Source organism: Panulirus ornatus, chromosome 63 (genome assembly GCF_036320965.1).
Source record: "Panulirus ornatus isolate Po-2019 chromosome 63, ASM3632096v1, whole genome shotgun sequence".
NCBI lineage: Eukaryota > Metazoa > Arthropoda > Malacostraca > Decapoda > Palinuridae > Panulirus > Panulirus ornatus.
The window spans coordinates 1,613,039-1,633,024 of record NC_092286.1 but is presented as its reverse complement, the minus strand read 5'-3'; the positions used below and the strand labels follow the sequence as shown (position 1 = coordinate 1,633,024).

The window sequence follows — 19,986 nt, the reverse complement described above, 5'->3', positions numbered from 1 at the left end:
GGATCTGGCAGCGGATGGAACCATGGAAGCGGAAGTGGATCATAGGGTGGGGGAGGGGGCGAAAATTCTGGGAGCCTTGAAGAATGTGTGGAAGTCGAGAACATTATCTCGGAAAGCAAAAATGGGTATGTTTGAAGGAATAGTGGTTCCAACAATGTTGTATGGTTGCGAGGCGTGGACTATGGATAGAGTTGTGCGCAGGAGGATGGATGTGCTGGAAATGAGATGTTTGAGGACAATGTGTGGTGTGAGGTGGTTTGATCGAGTAAGTAACGTAAGGGTAAGAGAGATGTGTGAAAATAAAAAGAGCGTGGTTGAGAGAGCAGAAGAGGGTGTTTTGAAATGGTTTGGTCACATGGAGAGAATGAGTGAGGAAAGATTGACCAAGAGGATATATGTGTCGGAGGTGGAGGGAACGAGGAGAAGTGGGAGACCAAATTGGAGGTGGAAAGATGGAGTGAAAAAGATTTTGAGTGATCGGGGCCTGAACATGCAAGGGCTGAAAGGCGGGCAAGGAATAGAGTGAATTGGATGGATGTGGTGCACCGGGGTCGACGTGCTGTTAATGGATTGAATCAGGGCATGTAAAGCGTCTGAGGTAAACCATGGAAAGTTCTGTGGGGCCTGGATGTGGAAAGGGAGCTGTGGTTTCGGGCATTATTACATGACAGCTGGAGACTGAGTGTGAACGAATGGGGCCTTTGTTGTCTTTTCCTAGCGCTACCTCGCTCACATGAGGGGGGAGGGGGATGGTATTCCATGTGTGGCGAGGTGGCGATGGGAATAAATAAAGGCAGACAGTATTAATTATGTACATGTGTATATATGCATATGACTGTGTGTGTATATATATATATGTGTACACTGGGATGTATAGGTATGTATATTTGAGTGTGTGGACGTGTATGTATATACATGTGTATGGGGGTGGATTGGGCCATTTCTATCGTCTGTTTCCTTGCGCTACCTCGCAAACGCGGGAGACAGCTACAAAGCAAAATGAAATAAAGATAATATATATATATATATATATATATATATATATATATATATATATATATATATATATATATATATATATATATATATATATATATATATATATATATATATTTTTTTTTTTTTTTTTTTTTTTTTTTTCATACTATTCGCTATTTCCCGTGATAGCGAGGTAGCGTTAAGAACAGAGGACTGGGCCTTTGAGGGAATATCCTCACCTGGCCCTCTTCTCTGTTCCTTCTTTTGGAAAATTAAAAAAAAAAAAAAACGAGAGGGGAGGATTTCCAGCCCCCCGCTCCCTTCCCTTTTAGTCGCCTTCTACGACACGCAGGGAACACGTGGGAAGTATTCTTTCTCCCCTATCCCCAGGGAATATATATATATATATATATATATATATATATATATATATATATATATATATATATATATATATATATATATATATGAGAGAGAGAGAGAGAGAGAGAGAGAGAGAGAGAGAGAGAGAGAGAGAGAGAGAGAGAGAGAGAGAGAGAGAGAGAGAGAGAGAGAGAGAGAGAGAGAGAGAGAGAGAGAGGATGAAGTTGCTAAGTGAAAGAGAAAATATAAATGTATGGGCGTTACATGGGCGTTACTTAAAGGTAAGGAGTGAGAGTTGAATGAGAGATTTAAACGAAATAGCAGGGGGTCAAGAGGAAAGTGGATGGGCTAAAAGAGGGCAAATGGGAGATAGGGTGAGCGAATATCAACAAATGTCAAGGAGAATAAGATAATGTTTTGGAGGAAGGTAAGCAGTGTAAGAAAACAGGACCACATGGTTATACTTTTGAAAGATGCAAAAGGGGAGGTAGGAACAGGCAAATACGAGGTGAAGAGATGGAGTGATTCCTTTGAAGGTTTTGTGAAGAAATACCCTGACGTCAGTGTACGAACGGGTTGGCCAATATTGGTTCAAGAACTGAAGGCCTTCTGGTTTACCTAAACATTTTTTGATCACACAAGCATTGACCAATTACCTTTCCTTTAAGCTACTTTCCCCGTTTTGATTAGTTCTTTTATGAATTATCACAATGTTTCATATCCCAAGTACTTATAACATTTCCGTATACATATAACTTTGATCAAATTATTCATATAGTTACTGGAATAAAACTGGTTCCTTGAGAAATCCCTGCTTGTGGCATCTGAAGATAAGGACGTCCTTGGGCTGGTTGCTGTGTGAGGAGCAGAGTGGTGGACCAATATAAAGGCCAGCCCCTGTGTCTACCTCACCACAGTGCCGTCCTAACATTTAGTACGGCACGAACTTCAGCAAGAAATATATATAAATATATATTGTTGCACTTGGCATGAAATGAAGGTGCTTGTCTTGCTGTTCATGGGTAAGTTAAGTTTGTCTTACTGTGTATCATTTTCATGTTTAACTTAAGAAAACCCAGTGACATATTTTACCTGTTCAATTATTATGCATCCAGACGTCCATTGCTAAAGTTGTACTTAGCTACTGTAGCAACGGTCGAGCATTACTACACCATGTAGGTTCATGAGGAACAATGTTTCTCATGATACAGTTGTTATGATAACTTTGTAATAATGCTGTTTTGGATTACGTGGACAGTTTATGATGTCACAGCGGATCACTCAAATCATTATCTGTGCATTCTTTAGCTTCACATTATTATTTTCATTGTGTAGGTCTTTATCAGTAGGTACATACCTTGAAGCTGAAAGATCTAAGGTAAGCTTAAGATAACAACCCCAAATGTTGCTTATCTGTAGAACTATCAGATTTCCGAAAAAATGTATTTTGAATACGATGTTCAACACATCAGAAATGAACGACTTTCGTTCAGGCAAGAGCGCAAGTGTGGCTGGTACATCAGGTGGTGTGGCTCCTACCACAGTTCCTCCACCACAGACCAAAGGCCCACACAACAACGTGCGCCCACCTAAGTACATAGGCAAAGAACCAATATGGCTCACCACAAAACAAAAAGACGCTCCTCAGGTATAATAATTACATTACATTTGGTTCAAAAATGGATATATAAATAATCTTGTTTATTAAGCCAGTTAATTCTATATGCCAAAAATTGTCTTCGCTGCTGCATGCAGAATTTCGTTGCAGTTCCTTCCGTAAGTTAGTTAAGTTGTAATTTATGTAGCTTATGTTTTCCTATTCAGTAAGAGAATCATATTGTTTAGGTAATGCATTGGAGCACATCCTTAGCATCATCATTCTGCCCCTGAGGCTTTATTATTCTTACTGTAAAATACTATTTTCCAATGAATGCTAAAATATCAAGTGAGAAATACTTGTTTATCATGATCAAGAATAAAGAAATGCCTTATGCTTCTCGACAGTAAGTAACGAACTCCATTTTTGTTGGGTGAATTCTTGGTGTCAGTTCCGTCTGGTTTGTGAATATCTTGATATATCCTAGGGGCATGTGTGACCTGGGCAGGAGGACCGAAGCCCCAGCTTCCCGGTCCAGGCGGCGTCCCCAGCTTCCAGAGGCCGCAGATCGACCCGCGACCGCCCAGCTTCCAGAGGCCGCAGCCTTTCCGCCAGGGTCGCTCAGCCGAGCGGATCACCAGGCCGGCCCACCTACCCGTCCAGACCCTGCCAGCCCGCCTGCCCCACGACAAGACTGCTCAAATCCCGCCCCATTACCAGCTGACCAAGCCTGTCCCTCGCCCCAGCCGTCCCTCTCGAGGATGATAGACCACGACCATGTATATCACTAAGGCTCCCTCTAGTGGTCACGACGGCCACAACAGTGACCACGTCTGGTCTTGATGAAGAAAGTTAAACCCGAGCGGCTGTAGAGAAGATTGGCTAGTTATTGTGAGACAGTGTGATAACCAGCTACACTCCAGGATGTCATCATTACCAAGGCTGGGCTGCAGTCGCCCACACTCTTACGTAACAACATTACCACATTGTAAATTCCACTAAACAACTAGACATGTAATGTGTTCCCTCAGAAAAAACCATAGATAAAATGCCTTTTACATTATATCCGCAAGGATACATCCTCTTGTATACCTTACCTTTACCCTGACAATGTATCTGAATAAATATGCTACTAATATCTGTTGTCTGTCTGTATTATGTTCCAAGTCAAACTTATAACACTTCAGACTAGCAAGAGATCAAAAATGTCACCCAGGTTAACCGCCTCTATGCCAACAATTTTTCAATCTTTTGCTTTGAATTTTATGGATTTCTTTACATTATAGTATTTCAGCCACAACCTTGCCCTGTTGCTGAATCTTAACCACAACTTTGCCCTATTGTTGAATCTTAACCACAATCTTGCCCCTGTTGATGGATCTTAACCAAAAACTTCCCCTGTTGTTGAATCTTAACCACAACCTTGCCCTGTTGATGGATCTTAACCACAACCATGCCATGTTGTTGGATCTTGACCACAACCATGCCCCTGCTGTTGGATCTTGTTCGTCACGGCTCATCAGAAGTGTGAGTCACACGGCTCATGAAGAGTGTGGGTCACTACGGCTCATGAGGAGTGTGAGTCGCGGCTCATCAGGAGTGTGGGTCACGGCTCATCAGGAGTGTGAGTCACGGCTCATCAGGAGTGTGGGTCACGGCTCATCAGAAGTGTGAGTCGCGGCTCATCAGGAGTGTGGGTCACGGCTCATCAGAAGTGTGAGTCGCGGCTCATCAGGAGTGTGGGTCACGGCTCATCAGGAGTGTGAGTCACGGCTCATCAGAAGTGTGAGTCACACGGCTCATGAAGAGTGTGGGTCACTACGGCTCATGAGGAGTGTGAGTCGCGGCTCATCAGGAGTGTGGGTCACGGCTCATCAAGAGTGTGAGTCACGGCTCATCAGAAGTGTGAGTCACACGGCTCATGAAGAGTGTGGGTCACTACGGCTCATGAGGAGTGTGAGTCGCGGCTCATCAGGAGTGTGGGTCACGGCTCATCAGGAGTGTGAGTCACGGCTCATCAGGAGTGTGGGTCACGGCTCATCAGAAGTGTGAGTCGCGGCTCATCAGGAGTGTGGGTCACGGCTCATCAGAAGTGTGAGTCGCGGCTCATCAGGAGTGTGGGTCACGGCTCATCAGGAGTGTGGGTCACGGCTCATCAGAAGTGTGAGTCGCGGCTCATCAGGAGTGTGGGTCACGGCTCATCAGGAGTGTGAGTCACGGCTCATCAGGAGTGTGGGTCACGGCTCATCAGGAGTGTGAGTCACGGCTCATCAGAAGTGTGAGTCACGGCTCATCAGGAGTGTGGGTCACGGCTCATCAGGAATGTGAGTCACGGCTCATCAGGAGTGTGAGTCACGGCTCATCAGGAGTGTGGGTCACGGCTCATCAGGAATGTGAGTCACGGCTCATCAGGAGTGTGGGTCACGGCTCATCAGGAGTGTGAGTCACGGCTCATCAGAAGTGTGAGTCACGGCTCATCAGGAGTGTGGGTCACGGCTCATCAGGAATGTGAGTCAGGGCTCATCAGGAGTGTGGGTCACGGTTCATCAGAAGTGAGTCACGGCTCATCAGGAGTGTGAGTCACGGCTCATCAGGAGTGTGGGTCACGGTTCATCAGGAGTGTGAGTCACGGCTCATCAGGAGTGTGAGTCGCGGCTCATCAGGAGTGTGAGTCACGGGTCATCAGGAGTGTGAGTCACGGCTCATCAGGAGTGTGAGTCACGGCTCATCAGGAGTGTGAGTCACGGCTCATCAGGAGTGTGGGTCACGGCTCATCAGGAGTGTGAGTCACGGCTCATCAGGAGTGTGAGTCGCGGCTCATCAGGAGTGTGAGTCACGGCTCATTAGGAGTGTGGGTCACGGCTCATCAGGAGTGTGAGTCACGGGTCATCAGGAGTGTGAGTCGCGGCTTGTCAGGAGTGTGAGTCACGGCTCATCAGGAGTGTGGGTCACGGCTCATCAGGAGTGTGAGTCACGGGTCATCAGGAGTGTGAGTCACGGTTCATCAGGAGTGTGAGTCACGGCTCATCAGGAGTGAGTCGCGGCTTATCAGGAGTGTGAGTCACGGCTCATCAGGAGTGTGGGTCACGGCTCATCAGGAGTGTGAGTCACGGGTCATCAGGAGTGTGAGTCACGGCTCATCAGGAGTGTGAGTCACGGCTCATCAGGAGTGTGAGTCACGGCTCATTAGGAGTGTGGGTCACGGCTCATCAGGAGTGTGAGTCACGGCTCATCAGGAGTGTGAGTCGCGGCTTATCAGGAGTGTGAGTCACGGCTCATCAGGAGTGTGGGTCACGGCTCATCAGGAGTGTGAGTCACGGCTCATCAGGAGTGTGAGTCACGGCTCATCAGGAGTGTGGGTCACGGCTCATCAGGAGTGTGAGTCACGGCTCATCAGGAGTGTGGGATACGGCTCATCAGAAGTGTGAGTCGCGGCTCATCAGGAGTGTGGGTCACGGCTCATCAGGAGTGTGAGTCACGGCTCATCAGGAGTGTGAGTCACGGCTCATCAGGAGTGTGAGTCACCACGGGTCATCAGGAGTGTGGGTCACGGCTCATCAGGAGTGTGAGTCACCACGGGTCATCAGGAGTGTGAGTCACGGGTCATCAGGAGTGTGAGTCACGGGTCATCAGGAGTTTGAGTCACCACGGGTCATCAGGAGTGTGAGTCACGGCTCATCAGGAATGTGAGTCACGGCTCATCAGGAGTGTGAGTCACCACGGGTCATCAGGAGTGTGGGTCACGGGTCATTAGGAGTGTGAGTCACGGGTCATCAGGAGTGTGAGTCACCACGGGTCATCAGGAGTGTGAGTCACGGCTCATCAGGAGTGTGAGTCACCACGGGTCATCAGGAGTGTGAGTCACGGGTCATCAGGAGTGTGAGTCACCACGGGTCATCAGGAGTGTGAGTCACGGGTCATCAGGAGTGTGAGTCACGGGTCATCAGGAGTGTGAGTCACCACGGGTCATCAGGAGTTTGAGTCACGGGTCATCAGGAGTGTGAGTCACCACGGCTCATCAGGAGTGTGAGTCACGGGTCATCAGGAGTGTGAGTCACCACGGGTCATCAGGAGTGTGAGTCACCACGGGTCATCAGGAGTGTGAGTCACCACGGGTCATCAGGAGTGTGAGTCACCACGGGTCATCAGGAGTGTGAGTCACCACGGGTCATCAGGAGTGTGAGTCACGGGTCATCAGGAGTGAGTCACCACGGGTCATCAGGAGTGTGAGTCACCACGGGTCATCAGGAGTGTGAGTCACCACGGGTCATCAGGAGTGTGAGTCACCATGGGTCATCAGGGGTGTGAGTCACGGGTCATCAGGAGTGTGAGTCACGGGTCATCAGGAGTGTGAGTCACCACGGGTCATCAGGAGTGTGAGTCACCACGGGTCATCAGGAGTGTGAGTCACCACGGGTCATCAGGAGTGTGAGTCACCACGGGTCATCAGGGGTATGAGTCACGAGAAACCCGAGAAAGGGTGGTAGTAACCCGAGAAAGGGTGGTAGTAACCCGAGAAAGGGTGGTAGTAACTCACGAAACTCCAGTAAGGTTGATAGTTAATCAGGGAACTACAGTACTGGTGATATTACCTTAAATAACTATTAAGAGAGGTACTAACTCAAGTAACTTCAATAAGGGTGATAGTAACTCCAGTACAGGTAGTAATAACTTAGGTAACTCTATCAAGGGTGGTAGTAACTTAGGTAACTCCAGTTCAACCGGTATTAACTAAGGTTACTCCAATCAGGGCAGTAATAACTGAGTAACTCCAGTAAGGGTGGATATAATTCAGGTAATTCCAATATGGGTTATATTGATTTAGCCAACTTCGGTAAAGGTAGGAGTAACTCAGGTAATTCCAGTATAGGTGCTGTAACTCATCTAGCTCCAGTAAGAGTGGTAGTAACTCATGTAACTCCACTGAGAATAATAACTCAAATAACTCCAGTTCGGATAATATTCAATTAGGTAACTCCAGTAAGGGTGGTAGTAACTGAGGTAACTCTGTAAGGGTAGTTTCCGAGCAGCTAACTCCACTGAGTACAGGTGGTATTGACTCAGATAACTGTAGTAAGAGTAATACTAACTCAGTAACTCTAGTATTGGTGGTAGTAACTGCATTCAGGGCAGTTGTAACTCCAGTAAGGTTGTAGTCTATTAATGGTATGTTTAGTGGCCATTTATTATCAAAACAAATATGAAGAACAAGTAATACTAACATTACAGGTTAATGTTAATGGTTGATTGTGGTTGTAAGGTTGATGGACTGTTGTTGTCTGGACTAACCAACCATTTGTTGTTGTTGAACTGATGGCCTTGTGTTGTCAGGATTAGCCAACAACACTTTGTTATTGTAAGGCTAACGGACTAGTGGTGTTTGCATGATTAACCAACAGTTTGCCGTTGTAAGACGGACTCCAGTGTGGTTAAGACTGGTGAACAGTTTGGTAGTGTTATCTGTTGAACCATACAATATCTTGTATCATTATCACCTGAAGGATAGACAAGTCGAAAATACTTTAACTCGTAAAACAAAAGTTTCATTAATGTAGTCAAGTGTGTGGGAGGTGATGATGAAGACTGGCTACATGATGACGATGATACAGGCTTCATGGCCGCTCCGCGGGCTTGGTCAGCTGCCCTGGGCTGGGCCTGGTGGGCTGCACCTGTGGACGCTGTTTGTAATCTGGGGCAGCAGTGGGCTGCTCCTGAGGACTGGGAAGATGAAGATTAGGTTTGGTCAGTTCCCCTGGGATGAGTCCGGCCTGCACGCGGTCCTTAGCAAGAGGCGCGAAGCCACCATCTTGGTGGGTGTGTGGCTTGCTGGCAGGTTTGGTCAGCTGGCCGGGACTGGGTCTGACATCAAACTTTGGCTCTCCTGGTAAGGTCTGTGGACGCCCTGGCCTGGAAGATGGCTTAGTCAGTTCTGATCTCGGAGGAAGCTCAGCAGTTTTCTGTTCTGGTAGAGATGCCGCTAGGGTCTGAGGACGCTCCGAAAGAGTCACAGCCGAGGCCTGAGCTTTGGGTGGTCTGGGAACTGGTTTGGTAAGTTCAGACTTGGGCGGAAGTTCAGGAGTAGCTTGGCTGGCAGTAGGCTGGGGTAGAGGTGCAGGAAGGGTTTGTGGATAAACTTTATCAGTGGATAACAACGGTCCTGGATGACCGGGAAGCTGAGCTGTTTTCTGGTCTGGTCGAGGATGAAGTGAGTCTGCCACACCTGAAAGAATAAGGTAAACATTGCAAGTTCATTTTGAAATGACACTTTCTGATCTGTTTAATGAATGTGGAATCTATAACTGTGTATGTTATAGCAGCAAAACACTTACCTTCGGGCAGTCTGGCGGGGCGGGTCTGTGGCCGCTGGGCAGGCCTCAGTAGCTCAGACTTGGGAGGGAGTTGAGCAGTCTTGTCCTGGGGCAGGTTTGGCGTGAGGTGGCTGGGGACAGTTATAGCCAGGCGAGCACCGACATGGCCCGAGTCCTCGGCGGATCGAAGAGGACGGCTGACCACTGCCGGGAGGATTTGTGGCCTCTGGTAGCTGGGAGGTCGTGGGTCAACCTGTGGTTTCTGGTAGCTGGGAGGTCGTGGGTCAACCTGTGGTTTCTGGTGGCTGGGAGGTGTTGGGTCAACCTGTGGTTTCTGGTAGCTGGGAGGTCGTGGGTCAACCTGTGGTTTCTGGTAGCTGGGAGGTCGTGGGTCAACCTGTGGTTTCTGGTAGCTGGGAGGTGTTGGGTCAAGGTGGGGACGCTGGAAGCTGGGCACATTGCTAAAAGTTTGTACACCAGGAACGCCCACGTTGGTGGGTCGGCCAGGGACAAACCTGTCCAGATCCCGGTCAGGTAGGGCCAGACAGGCTCCTGCAACAGACAAACATCATTTACTGGTAAAAAAAAAAAAAGTCGAGAGGAAAGAGCAAAGTTTAAAAGAAAGTTTCGTTTTCTACCAGTAATTTTGATCAGAAAATATTGCAATAATTTGTACATCAGCAGCAAATGTCTGCAGCGTCATATATATCAGGACCCTAGTAATGTTCACGTGATGGTGAGGGTATATAGCCAAGACCTGCAATATGGTGAGAGTATAGCCAAGACCTACAATATGGTGAGGATATAGCCAAGACCTACAATATGGTGAGGGTATAGCCAAGACCTACAATATGGTGAGGGTATAGCCAAGACCTACAATATGGTGAGGGTATAGCCAAGACCTACAATATGGTGAGGGTATATAGCCAAGACCTACAATATGGTGATGGTATATAGCCAAGACCTACAATATGGTGAGGGTATATAGCCAAGACCTACAATATGGTGAGGGTATAGCCAAGACCTACAATATGGTGAGGGTGTAGCCAAGACCTACAATATGGTGAGGGTATAGCCAAGACCTACAATATGGTGAGGGTATAGCCAAGACCTACAATATGGTGAGGGTATATAGCCAAGACCTACAATATGGTGAGGGTATATAGCCAAGACCTGCAATATGGTGAGAGTATAGCCAAGACCTACAATATGGTGAGGATATAGCCAAGACCTACAATATGGTGAGGGTATAGCCAAGACCTACAATATGGTGAGGGTATAGCCAAGACCTACAATATGGTGAGGGTATAGCCAAGACCTACAATATGGTGAGGGTATATAGCCAAGACCTACAATATGGTGAGGGTATATAGCCAAGACCTACAATATGGTGAGGGTATATAGCCAAGACCTACAATATGGTGAGGGTATAGCCAAGACCTACAATATGGTGAGGGTATAGCCAAGACCTACAATATGGTGAGGGTGTAGCCAAGACCTACAATATGGTGAGGGTATAGCCAAGACTTACAATATGGTGAGCGTTTAGCCAAGACTTACAATATGTTGAGGGTATAGCCAAGACCTACAATATGGTGAGGGTATAGCCAAGACCTACAATATGGTGAGGGTATAGCCAAGACCTATTGTATGCTGAGGGTATGGCCAAGACTTACAATATGTTGAGGGTATAGCGAAGACTTACAATAAGGTAAGGGTATAACCAAGACTTACAATATGGTGAGGGTGTACCCAAGACCTACAATATGGTGAGGGTGTAGCCAAGACTTACAATATGGTGAGGGTGTACCCAAGACCTACAATATGGTGAGGGTGTAGCCAAGACTTACAATATGGTGAGGGTGTACCCAAGACCTACAATATGTTGAGGGTGTAGCCAAGACTTACAATATGGTAAGGGTGTAGCCAAGACCTACAATATGGTGAGGGTGTAGCCAAGACCTACAATATGGTGAGGGTGTAGCCAAGACCTACAATATGGTGAGAGTGTAGCCAAGACTTACAATAAGGTGAGAGTGTAGCCAAGACTTACAATATGGTGAGGGTGTAGCCAAGACCTACAATATGGTGAGGGTATAGCCAAGACCTACAATATGGTGAGGGTATAGCCAAGACCTACAATATGGTGAGGGTATATAGCCAAGACCTACAATATGGTGAGGGTATAGCCAAGACTTACAATATGGTGAGCGTTTAGCCAAGACTGACAATATGTTGAGGGTATAGCCAAGACTTACAATATGGTGAGCGTTTAGCCAAGACTTACAATATGGTGAGGGTGTAGCCAAGACTTGTAATACGTTGAGGGTATAGCCAAGACCTACAATATGATGAGGGTGTAGCCAAGACCTACAATATGGTGAGGGTATAGCCAAGACCTACAATATGGTGAGGGTATAGCCAAGACTTACAATATGGCGAGGGTGTAGCCAAGACCTACAATATGGTGAGGGTGTAGCCAAGACCTACAATATGGTGAGGGTGTAGCCAAGACCTACAATATGGTGAGGGTGTAGCCAAGACTTACAATATGTTGAGGGTATAGCCAAGACCTACAATATGTTGAGGGTGTAGCCAAGACCTACAATATGGTGAGGGTATAGCCAAGACCTACAATATGGTGAGGGTATAGCCAAGACCTACAATATGGTGAGGGTGTAGCCAAGACCTACAATATGGTGAGGGTGTAGCCAAGACCTACAATATGGTGAGGGTGTAGCCAAGACCTACAATATGGTGAGGGTGTAGCCAAGACCTACAATATGGTGAGGGTGTAGCCAAGACTTACAATGTGGTGAGGGTGTAGCCAAGACTTACAATATGGTGAGGGTATAGCCAAGACGTACAATATGGTGAGGGTGTAGCCAAGACCTACAATATGGTGAGGGTATAGCCAAGACCTACAATATGTTGAGGGTATAGCCAAGACCTACAATATGGTGAGGGTGTAGCCAAGACCTACAATATGGTGAGGGTGTAGCCAAGACCTACAATATGGTGAGGGTATAGCCAATACCTACAATATGGTGAGGGTGTAGCCAAGACTTACAATATGTTGAGGGTACAGCCAAGACCTATAATATGTTGACGGTGTAGCCAAGACTTAAAGTACGGTGAGGGTATAGCCAAGACTTACAATATGGTGAGGGTGTAGCAAGACCTACAATATGGTGAGGGTGTAGCCAAGACTTACAATATGGTGAGGGTGTAGCCAAGACCTACAATATGGTGAGGGTGTAGCCAAGACCTACAATATGGTGAGGGTGTAGCCAAGACCTACAATATGGTGAGGGTGTAGCCAAGACTTACAATATGGTGAGGGTGTAGCCAAGACTTACAATATGGTGAGGGTGTAGCCAAGACTTACAATATGGTGAGGGTGTAGCCAAGACCTACAATATGGTGAGGGTATAGCCAAGACCTACAATATGTTGAGGGTATAGCCAAGACCTACAATATGGTGAGGGCAGAGCCAAGACCTACAATATGGTGAGGGCATAGCCAAGACCTACAATATGGTGAGGGTGTAGCCAAGACTTACAATATGTTGAGGGTACAGCCAAGACCTATAATATGTTGAGGGTGTAGCCAAGACTTACAGTATGGTGAGGGTGTAGCCAAGACTTAAAATATGGTGAGGGTGTAGCAAGACCTACAATATGGTGAGGGTGTAGCCAAGACCTACAATATGGTGAGGGTGTAGCCAAGACTTACATTATGGTGAGAGTATAGCCAAGACTTACAATATGGTGAGAGTGTAGCCAAGACCTACAATATGGTGAGGGTGTAGCCAAGACCTACAATATGTTGAGGGTGTAGCCAAGACTTACAATATGGTGAGGGTGTAGCCAAGACCTACAATATGGTGAGGGTGTAGCCAAGACCTACAATATGGTGAGGGTATAGCCAAGACCTACAATATGTTCAGGGTATAGCCAAGACCTACAATATGGTGAGGGCATAGCCAAGACTTACAATATGGTGAGGGTGTAGCCAAGACTTACAATATGTTGAGGGTGTAGCCAAGACTTACAATATGTTGAGGGTGTAGCCAAGACTTACAATATGGTGAGGGTATAGCCAAGACCTACAATATGGTGAGCGTATAGCCAAGACCTACAATATGGTGAGGGTATAGCCAAGACCTACAATATGGTGAGGTTGTAGCCAAGACCTACAATATGTTGAAGGTGTAGCCAAGACTTAAAATATGTTGAGGGTATAGCCAAGACCTACAATATGGTGAGGGTATAGCCAAGACCTACAATATGGTGAGGGTGTAGCCAAGACCTACAATATGTTGAGGGTGTAGCCAAGACTTACAATATGGTGAGGGTGTAGCCAAGACTTACAATATGGTGAAGGTGTAGCCAAGACCTACAATATGTTGAGGGTGTAGCCAAGACTTACAATATGGTGAGGGTGTAGCCAAGACTTACAATATGTTGAGGGTGTAGCCAAGACTTACAATATGTTGAGGGTGTAGCCAAGACTTACAATATGGTGAGGGTGTAGCCAAGACTTACAATATGGTGAGGGTGTAGCCAAGACCTACAATATGGTGAGGGTATAGACAAGACCTACAATATGGTGAGGGTATAGCCAAGACCTACAATATGGTGAGGGTGTAGCCAAGACCTACAATATGTTGAGGGTGTAGCCAAGACTAAAAATATGTTGGGGGTATAGCCAAGACCTACAGTATGGTGAGGGTATAGCCAAGACCTACAATATGGTGAGGGTGTAGCCAAGACTTACAATATGTTGAGGGTGTAGCCAAGACTTACCATATGGTGAGGGTATAGCCAAGACTTACAATATGGTGAGGGTGTAGCCAAGACCTACAATATACTGAGGGTGTAGCCAAGACCTACAATGTGGTGAGGGTGTACCCAAGACTTACAATATGTTGAGGGTGTAGCCAAGACTTACAATATGGTGAGGGTGTAGCCAAGACCTACAATATGTTGAGGGTATAGCCAAGACCTACAATGTGGTGAGGGTGTACCCAAGACTTACAATATGTTGAGGGTGTAGCCAAGACTTATAATATGGTGAGGGTGTAGCCAAGACCTACAATATGTTGAGGGTGTAGCCAAGACCTACAATATGGTGAGGCTGTAGCCAAGACTTACAATATGTTGAGGGTGTCGCCAAGACCTACAATATGTTGAGGGTGTAGCCAAGACTTACAATATGTTGAGGGTGTAGCCAAGACTTACAATATGTTGAGAGTATAGCCAAGACCTACAATATGGTGAGGGTGTGGCCAAGACCTGCAATACGTTGAGGGTGTAGCCAAGACCTACAATATGGTGAGGGTGTAGCCGAGACCTACAATATGGTGAGGGTGTAGCCAAGACCTACAATATGTTGAGGGTGTAGCCAAGACTTACAATATGGTGAGGGTGTAGCCAAGACTTACAATATGCTGAGGGTGTAGCCAAGACCTACAATATGTTAAGGGTGTAGCCGAGACCTACAATATGGTGAGGGTGTAGCCAAGACTTACAATATGGTGAGGGTGTAGCCAAGACCTACAATATGGTGAGGGTGTAGCCAAGACTTACAATATGGTGAGGGTGTAACCAAGACTTACAATATGTTGAGGGTGTAGCCAAGACCTACAATATGGTGAGGGTGTGGCCAAGACCTGCAATACGTTGAGGGTGTAGCCAAGACCTACAATATGGTGAGGGTGTAGCCAAGACTTACAATATGGTGAGGGTGTAACCAAGACTTACAATATGTTGAGGGTGTAGCCAAGACCTACAATACGTTGAGGGTGTAGCCAAGACCTACAATATGGTGAGGGTGTAGCCAAGACCTACAATATGGTGAGGGTGTAGCCAAGACCTACAATATGCTGAGGGTGTAGCCAAGACTTACAATATGGTGAGGGTGTAGCCAAGACTGGCGTCACAAGGTAATCCTGGTAAATGTGACCCCGGAATATATACAAATGGAGTCAAGGCATTTATAACACTGATCCCAACCTTGCTGGATCCTGGACCCACCGTACCAACCTTGCTGGATCCTGGACCCACCGTACCAACCTTGCTGGATCCTGGACCCATCGTCCCAACCTTGCTGGATCCTGGACCCACCGTACCAACCTTGCTGGACCCAGGACCCACCGTACCAACCTTGCTGGATCCTGGACCCATCGTCCCAACCTTGCTGGATCCTGGACCCACCGTCCCAACCTTGCTGGATCCTGGACCCACCGTCCCAACCTTGCTGGATCCTGGACCCACCGTACCAACCTTGCTGGACCCTGGACCCACCGTCCCAACCTTGCTGGATCCTGGACCCACCGTACCAACCTTGCTGGACCCTGGACCCACCGTACCAACCTTGCTGGATCCTGGACCCACCGTACCAACCTTGCTGGACCCTGGACCCACCGTCCCAACCTTGCTGGATCCTGGACCCACCGTACCAACCTTGCTGGACCCTGGACCCACCGTCCCAACCTTGCTGGATCCTGGACCCACCGTCCCAACCTTGCTGGATCCTGGACCCACCATCCCAACCTTGCTGGATCCTGGACCCACCATCCCAACCTTGCTGGATCCTGGACCCACCGTCCCAACCTTGCTGGACCCTGGACCCACCGTACCAACCTTGCTGGATCCTGGACCCACCATCCCAACCTTGCTGGATCCTGGACCCACCGTCCCAACCTTGCTGGATCCTGGACCCACCGTCCCAACCTTGCTGGATCCTGGACCCACCGTCCCAACCTTGCTGGACCCAGGACCCACCGTACCAACCTTGCTGGATCCTGAACCCACCGTCCCAACCTTGCTGGATCCTGGACCCACCGTACCAACCTTGCTGGATCCTGGACCCACCATCCCAACCTTGCTGGATCCTGGACCCACCGTCCCAACCTTGCTGGATCCTGAACCCACCGTCCCAACCTTGCTGGATCCTGGACCCACCGTACCAACCTTGCTGGATCCTGGACCCACCATCCCAACCTTGCTGGACCCTGGACCCACCGTACCAACCTTGCTGGATCCTGGACCCACCGTACCAACCTTGCTGGATCCTGGACCCACCATCCCAACCTTGCTGGACCCTGGACCCACCGTCCCAACCTTGCTGGATCCTGGACCCACCGTACCAACCTTGCTGGACCCTGGACCCACCGTCCCAACCTTGCTGGACCCTGGACCCACCGTCCCAACCTTGCTGGATCCTGGACCCACCGTACCAACCTTGCTGGATCCTGGACCCACCGTACCAACCTTGCTGGACCCTGGACCCACCGTCCCAACCTTGCTGGACCCTGGACCCACTGTCCCAACCTTGCTGTAGACCATGTGTAGATGATATGCAACAAGTGTGAGTGGAAGGTTGCACATGAACTACTACATATATAGGTACACAACCTTACCTATGAGGAAGAAGGCCAGCTGGTGCCTCATGTTGGTGATGGCTGGCTGGCTGCCACTGTGGAGCCGCCTGGCCGGCCAGCCTGCCTATATACCCTCACCTCACCTCACCTGTCTGCCGCTCTGTCATTGCCACACATTTGCCACAACTGACCTGCTCTACAACACATGTTATTACGTCATGTTCTCACATCACTTGTTATATCTAAAGTGAATTTATGAAATTTCCCTTTGATGAATATCAAAAGTTATTTATCACTTAGATTAGTAAAATATGAGAAAGGTACAAAATAGCAGTTGTTAAATGAACGATGGAGAGTTCAGGTTGGCTGGCCACAAGGGTATACATCTGACATCACAATGTCAACAGTCGCCATGTTGGATCTCCTTAAGCTAACATCCTGGTGAAACTTTCCTCAATATATTCACCTACGTGGCCTCGAGCAGCAGCTGGTGCAGGTGTTCACCTACGTGGCCTCGAGCAACAACTGGTGCAGGTGTTCACCTACGTGGCCTCGAGCAGCAGCTGGTGCAGGTGTTCACCTACGTGGCCTCGAGCAACAACTGGTGCAGGTGTTCACCTACGTGGCCTCGAGCAGCAGCTGGTGCAGGTGTTCACCTACGTGGCCTCGAGCAACAACTGGTGCAGGTGTTCACCTACGTGGCCTCGAGCAGCAGCTGGTGCAGGTGTTCACCTACGTGGCCTCGAGCAGCAGCTGGTGCAGGTGTTCACCTACGTGGCCTCGAGCAGCAGCTGGTGCAGGTGTTCACCTACGTGGCCTCGAGCAACAACTGGTGCAGGTGTTCACCTACGTGGCCTCGAGCAGCAGCTGGTGCAGGTGTTCACCTACGTGGCCTCGAGCAACAACTGGTGCAGGCGTTCACCTACGTGGCCTCGAGCAGCAGCTGGTGCAGGTGTTCACCTACGTGGCCTCGAGCAGCAGCTGGTGCAGGTGTTCACCTAAGTGGCCTCGAGCAACAACTGGTGCAGGTGTTTCACCTACGTGCCTCGAGCAGCAGCTGGTGCAGGTGTTCACCTACGTGGCCTCGAGCAAGGAGCAGCAACTGGTGCAGGTGTTCACCTACGTGGCCTCGGCAGCAACTGGTGCAGGTGTTCACCTACGTGGCCTGATGCAACAACTGGTGCAGGTGTTCACCTACGTGGCCCTCGAAGCAGCAACTGGTGCAGGTGGTTCACCCTACGTGGCTCGAGCAGCAAACTGGAGCAGGTGTTCACCTACGTGGCCTCGAGCAGCAACTGAGTGCAGGTGTTCACCTACGTGGCCTCGAGCAGCAACTGGTGCAGGTGTTCACCTACGTGGCCCCTCGAGCAACAACTGGTGCAGGTGTTCACCTACGTGGCCTCGAGCAACAACTGGTGCAGGTGTTCACCTACGTGGCCTCGAGCAACAACTGGTGCAGGTGTTCACCTACGTGGCCTCGAGCAGCAAGCTGGTTGCAGGTGTTCACCTACGTGGCCCTCGAGCAACAACTGGTGCAGGTGTTCACCTACGTGGCCTCGAGCAGCAACTGGTGCAGGGTTCACCTACGTGGCCTCGAGCAGCAGCTGGTGCAGGTGTTCACCTACGTGGCCTCGAGCAACAACTGGTGCAGGTGTTAACCTACGTGGCCTCGAGCAACAACTGGTGCAGGTGTTCACCTACGTGGCCTCGAGCAGCAACTGGTGCAGGTGTTCACCTACGTGGCCTCGAGCCGCAACTGGTGCAGGTGTTCACCTACGTGGCCTCGAGCAGCAACTGGTGCAGGTGTTTACCTACGTGGCCTCGAGCAACAACTGGTGCAGGTGTTCACCTACGTGGCCTCGAGCAACAACTGGTGCAGGTGTTCACCTACGTGGCCTCGAGCAACAACTGGTGCAGGTGTTCACCTACGTGGCCTCGAGCAGCAACTGGTGCAGGCGTTCACCTACGTGGCCTCGAGCAGCAACTGGTGCAGGTGTTCACCTACGTGGCCTCGAGCAGCAGCTGGTGCAGGTGTTCACCTACGTGGCCTCGAGCAGCAACTGGTGCAGGTGTTCACCTACGTGGCCTCGAGCAACAACTGGTGCAGGTGTTCACCTACGTGGCCTCGAGCAACAACTGGTGCAGGCGTTCACCTACGTGGCCTCGAGCAACAACTGGTGCAGGTGTTCACCTACGTGGCCTCGAGCAGCAGCTGGTGCAGGTGTTCACCTACGTGGCCTCGAGCAACAACTGGTGCAGGTGTTCACCTACGTGGCCTCGAGCAACAACTGGTGCAGGTGTTCACCTACGTGGCCTCGAGCAGCAGCTGGTGCAGGTGTTCACCTACGTGGCCTCGAGCAACAACTGGTGCAGGTGTTCACCTACGTGGCCTCGAGCAGCAACTGGTGCAGGTGTTCACCTACGTGGCCTCGAGCAACAACTGGTGCAGGTGTTCACCTACGTGGCCTCGAGCAACAACTTGTGCAGGTGTTCACCTACGTGGCCTCGAGCAGCAGCTGGTGCAGGTGTTCACCTACGTGGCCTCGAGCAACAACTGGTGCAGGTGTTCACCTACGTGGCCTCGAGCAACAACTGGTGCAGGTGTTCACCTACGTGGCCTCGAGCAACAACTGGTGCAGGTGTTCACCTACGTGGCCTCGAGCAGCAGCTGGTGCAGGTGTTCACCTACGTGGCCTCGAGCAACAACTGGTGCAGGTGTTCACCTACGTGGCCTCGAGCAACAACTGGTGCAGGTGTTCACCTACGTGGCCTCGAGCAACAACTGGTGCAGGTGTTCACCTACGTGGCCTCGAGCAGCAGCTGGTGCAGGTGTTCACCTACGTGGCCTCGAGCAACAACTGGTGCAGGTGTTCACCTACGTGGCCTCGAGCAACAACTGGTGCAGGTGTTCACCTACGTGGCCTCGAGCAACAACTGGTGCAGGTTCGTATTCCTTAAAATCAGCCTACCATGCAGGTAATACAAACGAAGATAAATTATAATATAATATTGAAGAGCATTACTTGGTATGTAGGAGCGACCATGAGTGAGCAAGATGGGTGTGAGGAAAGCGGGATCTTCCTCATGATAAACATTGGACCAACTTATATATCAAGAAACGGTTCCACTTTGTGAGAAAACATGGATCATTCATACTTGGATGTGGCCTTCATGTATTAAGAATGCCTTCATGGTCTACATCCTTCTGGTGTAGACTTCCTCACCATGACGCATCCACGGGCCGCCCACGCTCCAGCGCATACGATCGAACCCTTATTACGGCAGGCGGTCAACAATCAACCCAGCTGTTCATCCACCCATAGGAATTGGTCGATAAAAAGGATACCTGGCTC

The 19,986-nt window shown here is 49.2% G+C and overlaps 1 protein-coding gene and 1 long non-coding RNA gene across 2 annotated transcripts; one reads left to right on the top strand and one right to left on the bottom strand.

The window, feature by feature from the left end:
- Positions 1–2,225: 2,225 nt before the first annotated feature.
- On the top strand, positions 2,226–4,076 carry LOC139745841 (uncharacterized). The gene is made up of 2 exons (XR_011711987.1): positions 2,226–2,363; positions 3,426–4,076. It is a non-coding gene; the product is annotated as an uncharacterized lncRNA (long non-coding RNA).
- Positions 4,077–8,107: 4,031 nt separating this feature from the next.
- LOC139745920 (uncharacterized) lies at positions 8,108–16,801 on the bottom strand. The gene is made up of 3 exons (XM_071656596.1): positions 16,673–16,801; positions 9,268–9,798; positions 8,108–9,158 (listed from the first exon to the last, which is right to left on the bottom strand). The coding sequence occupies exons 1-3, from the start codon at positions 16,701–16,703 to the stop codon at positions 8,551–8,553; spliced, it is 1,170 nt and encodes a 389-aa protein (XP_071512697.1). The 5' UTR covers positions 16,704–16,801; the 3' UTR covers positions 8,108–8,550.
- Positions 16,802–19,986: the final 3,185 nt, after the last annotated feature.

Excerpts from the sequence above, each read along its gene's own strand:
- LOC139745920 (XM_071656596.1), bottom strand. The coding sequence starts at position 16,703 with ATGAGGCACCAGCTGGCCTTCTTCCTCATAG. Across the intron at positions 9,799-16,672 it reads GCTGGCCTTCTTCCTCATAG|GAGCCTGTCTGGCCCTACCT; the intron begins GTAAGGTTGTGT and ends TGTCTGTTGCAG. Across the intron at positions 9,159-9,267 it reads CCCCGCCAGACTGCCCGAAG|GTGTGGCAGACTCACTTCAT; the intron begins GTAAGTGTTTTG and ends TTATTCTTTCAG.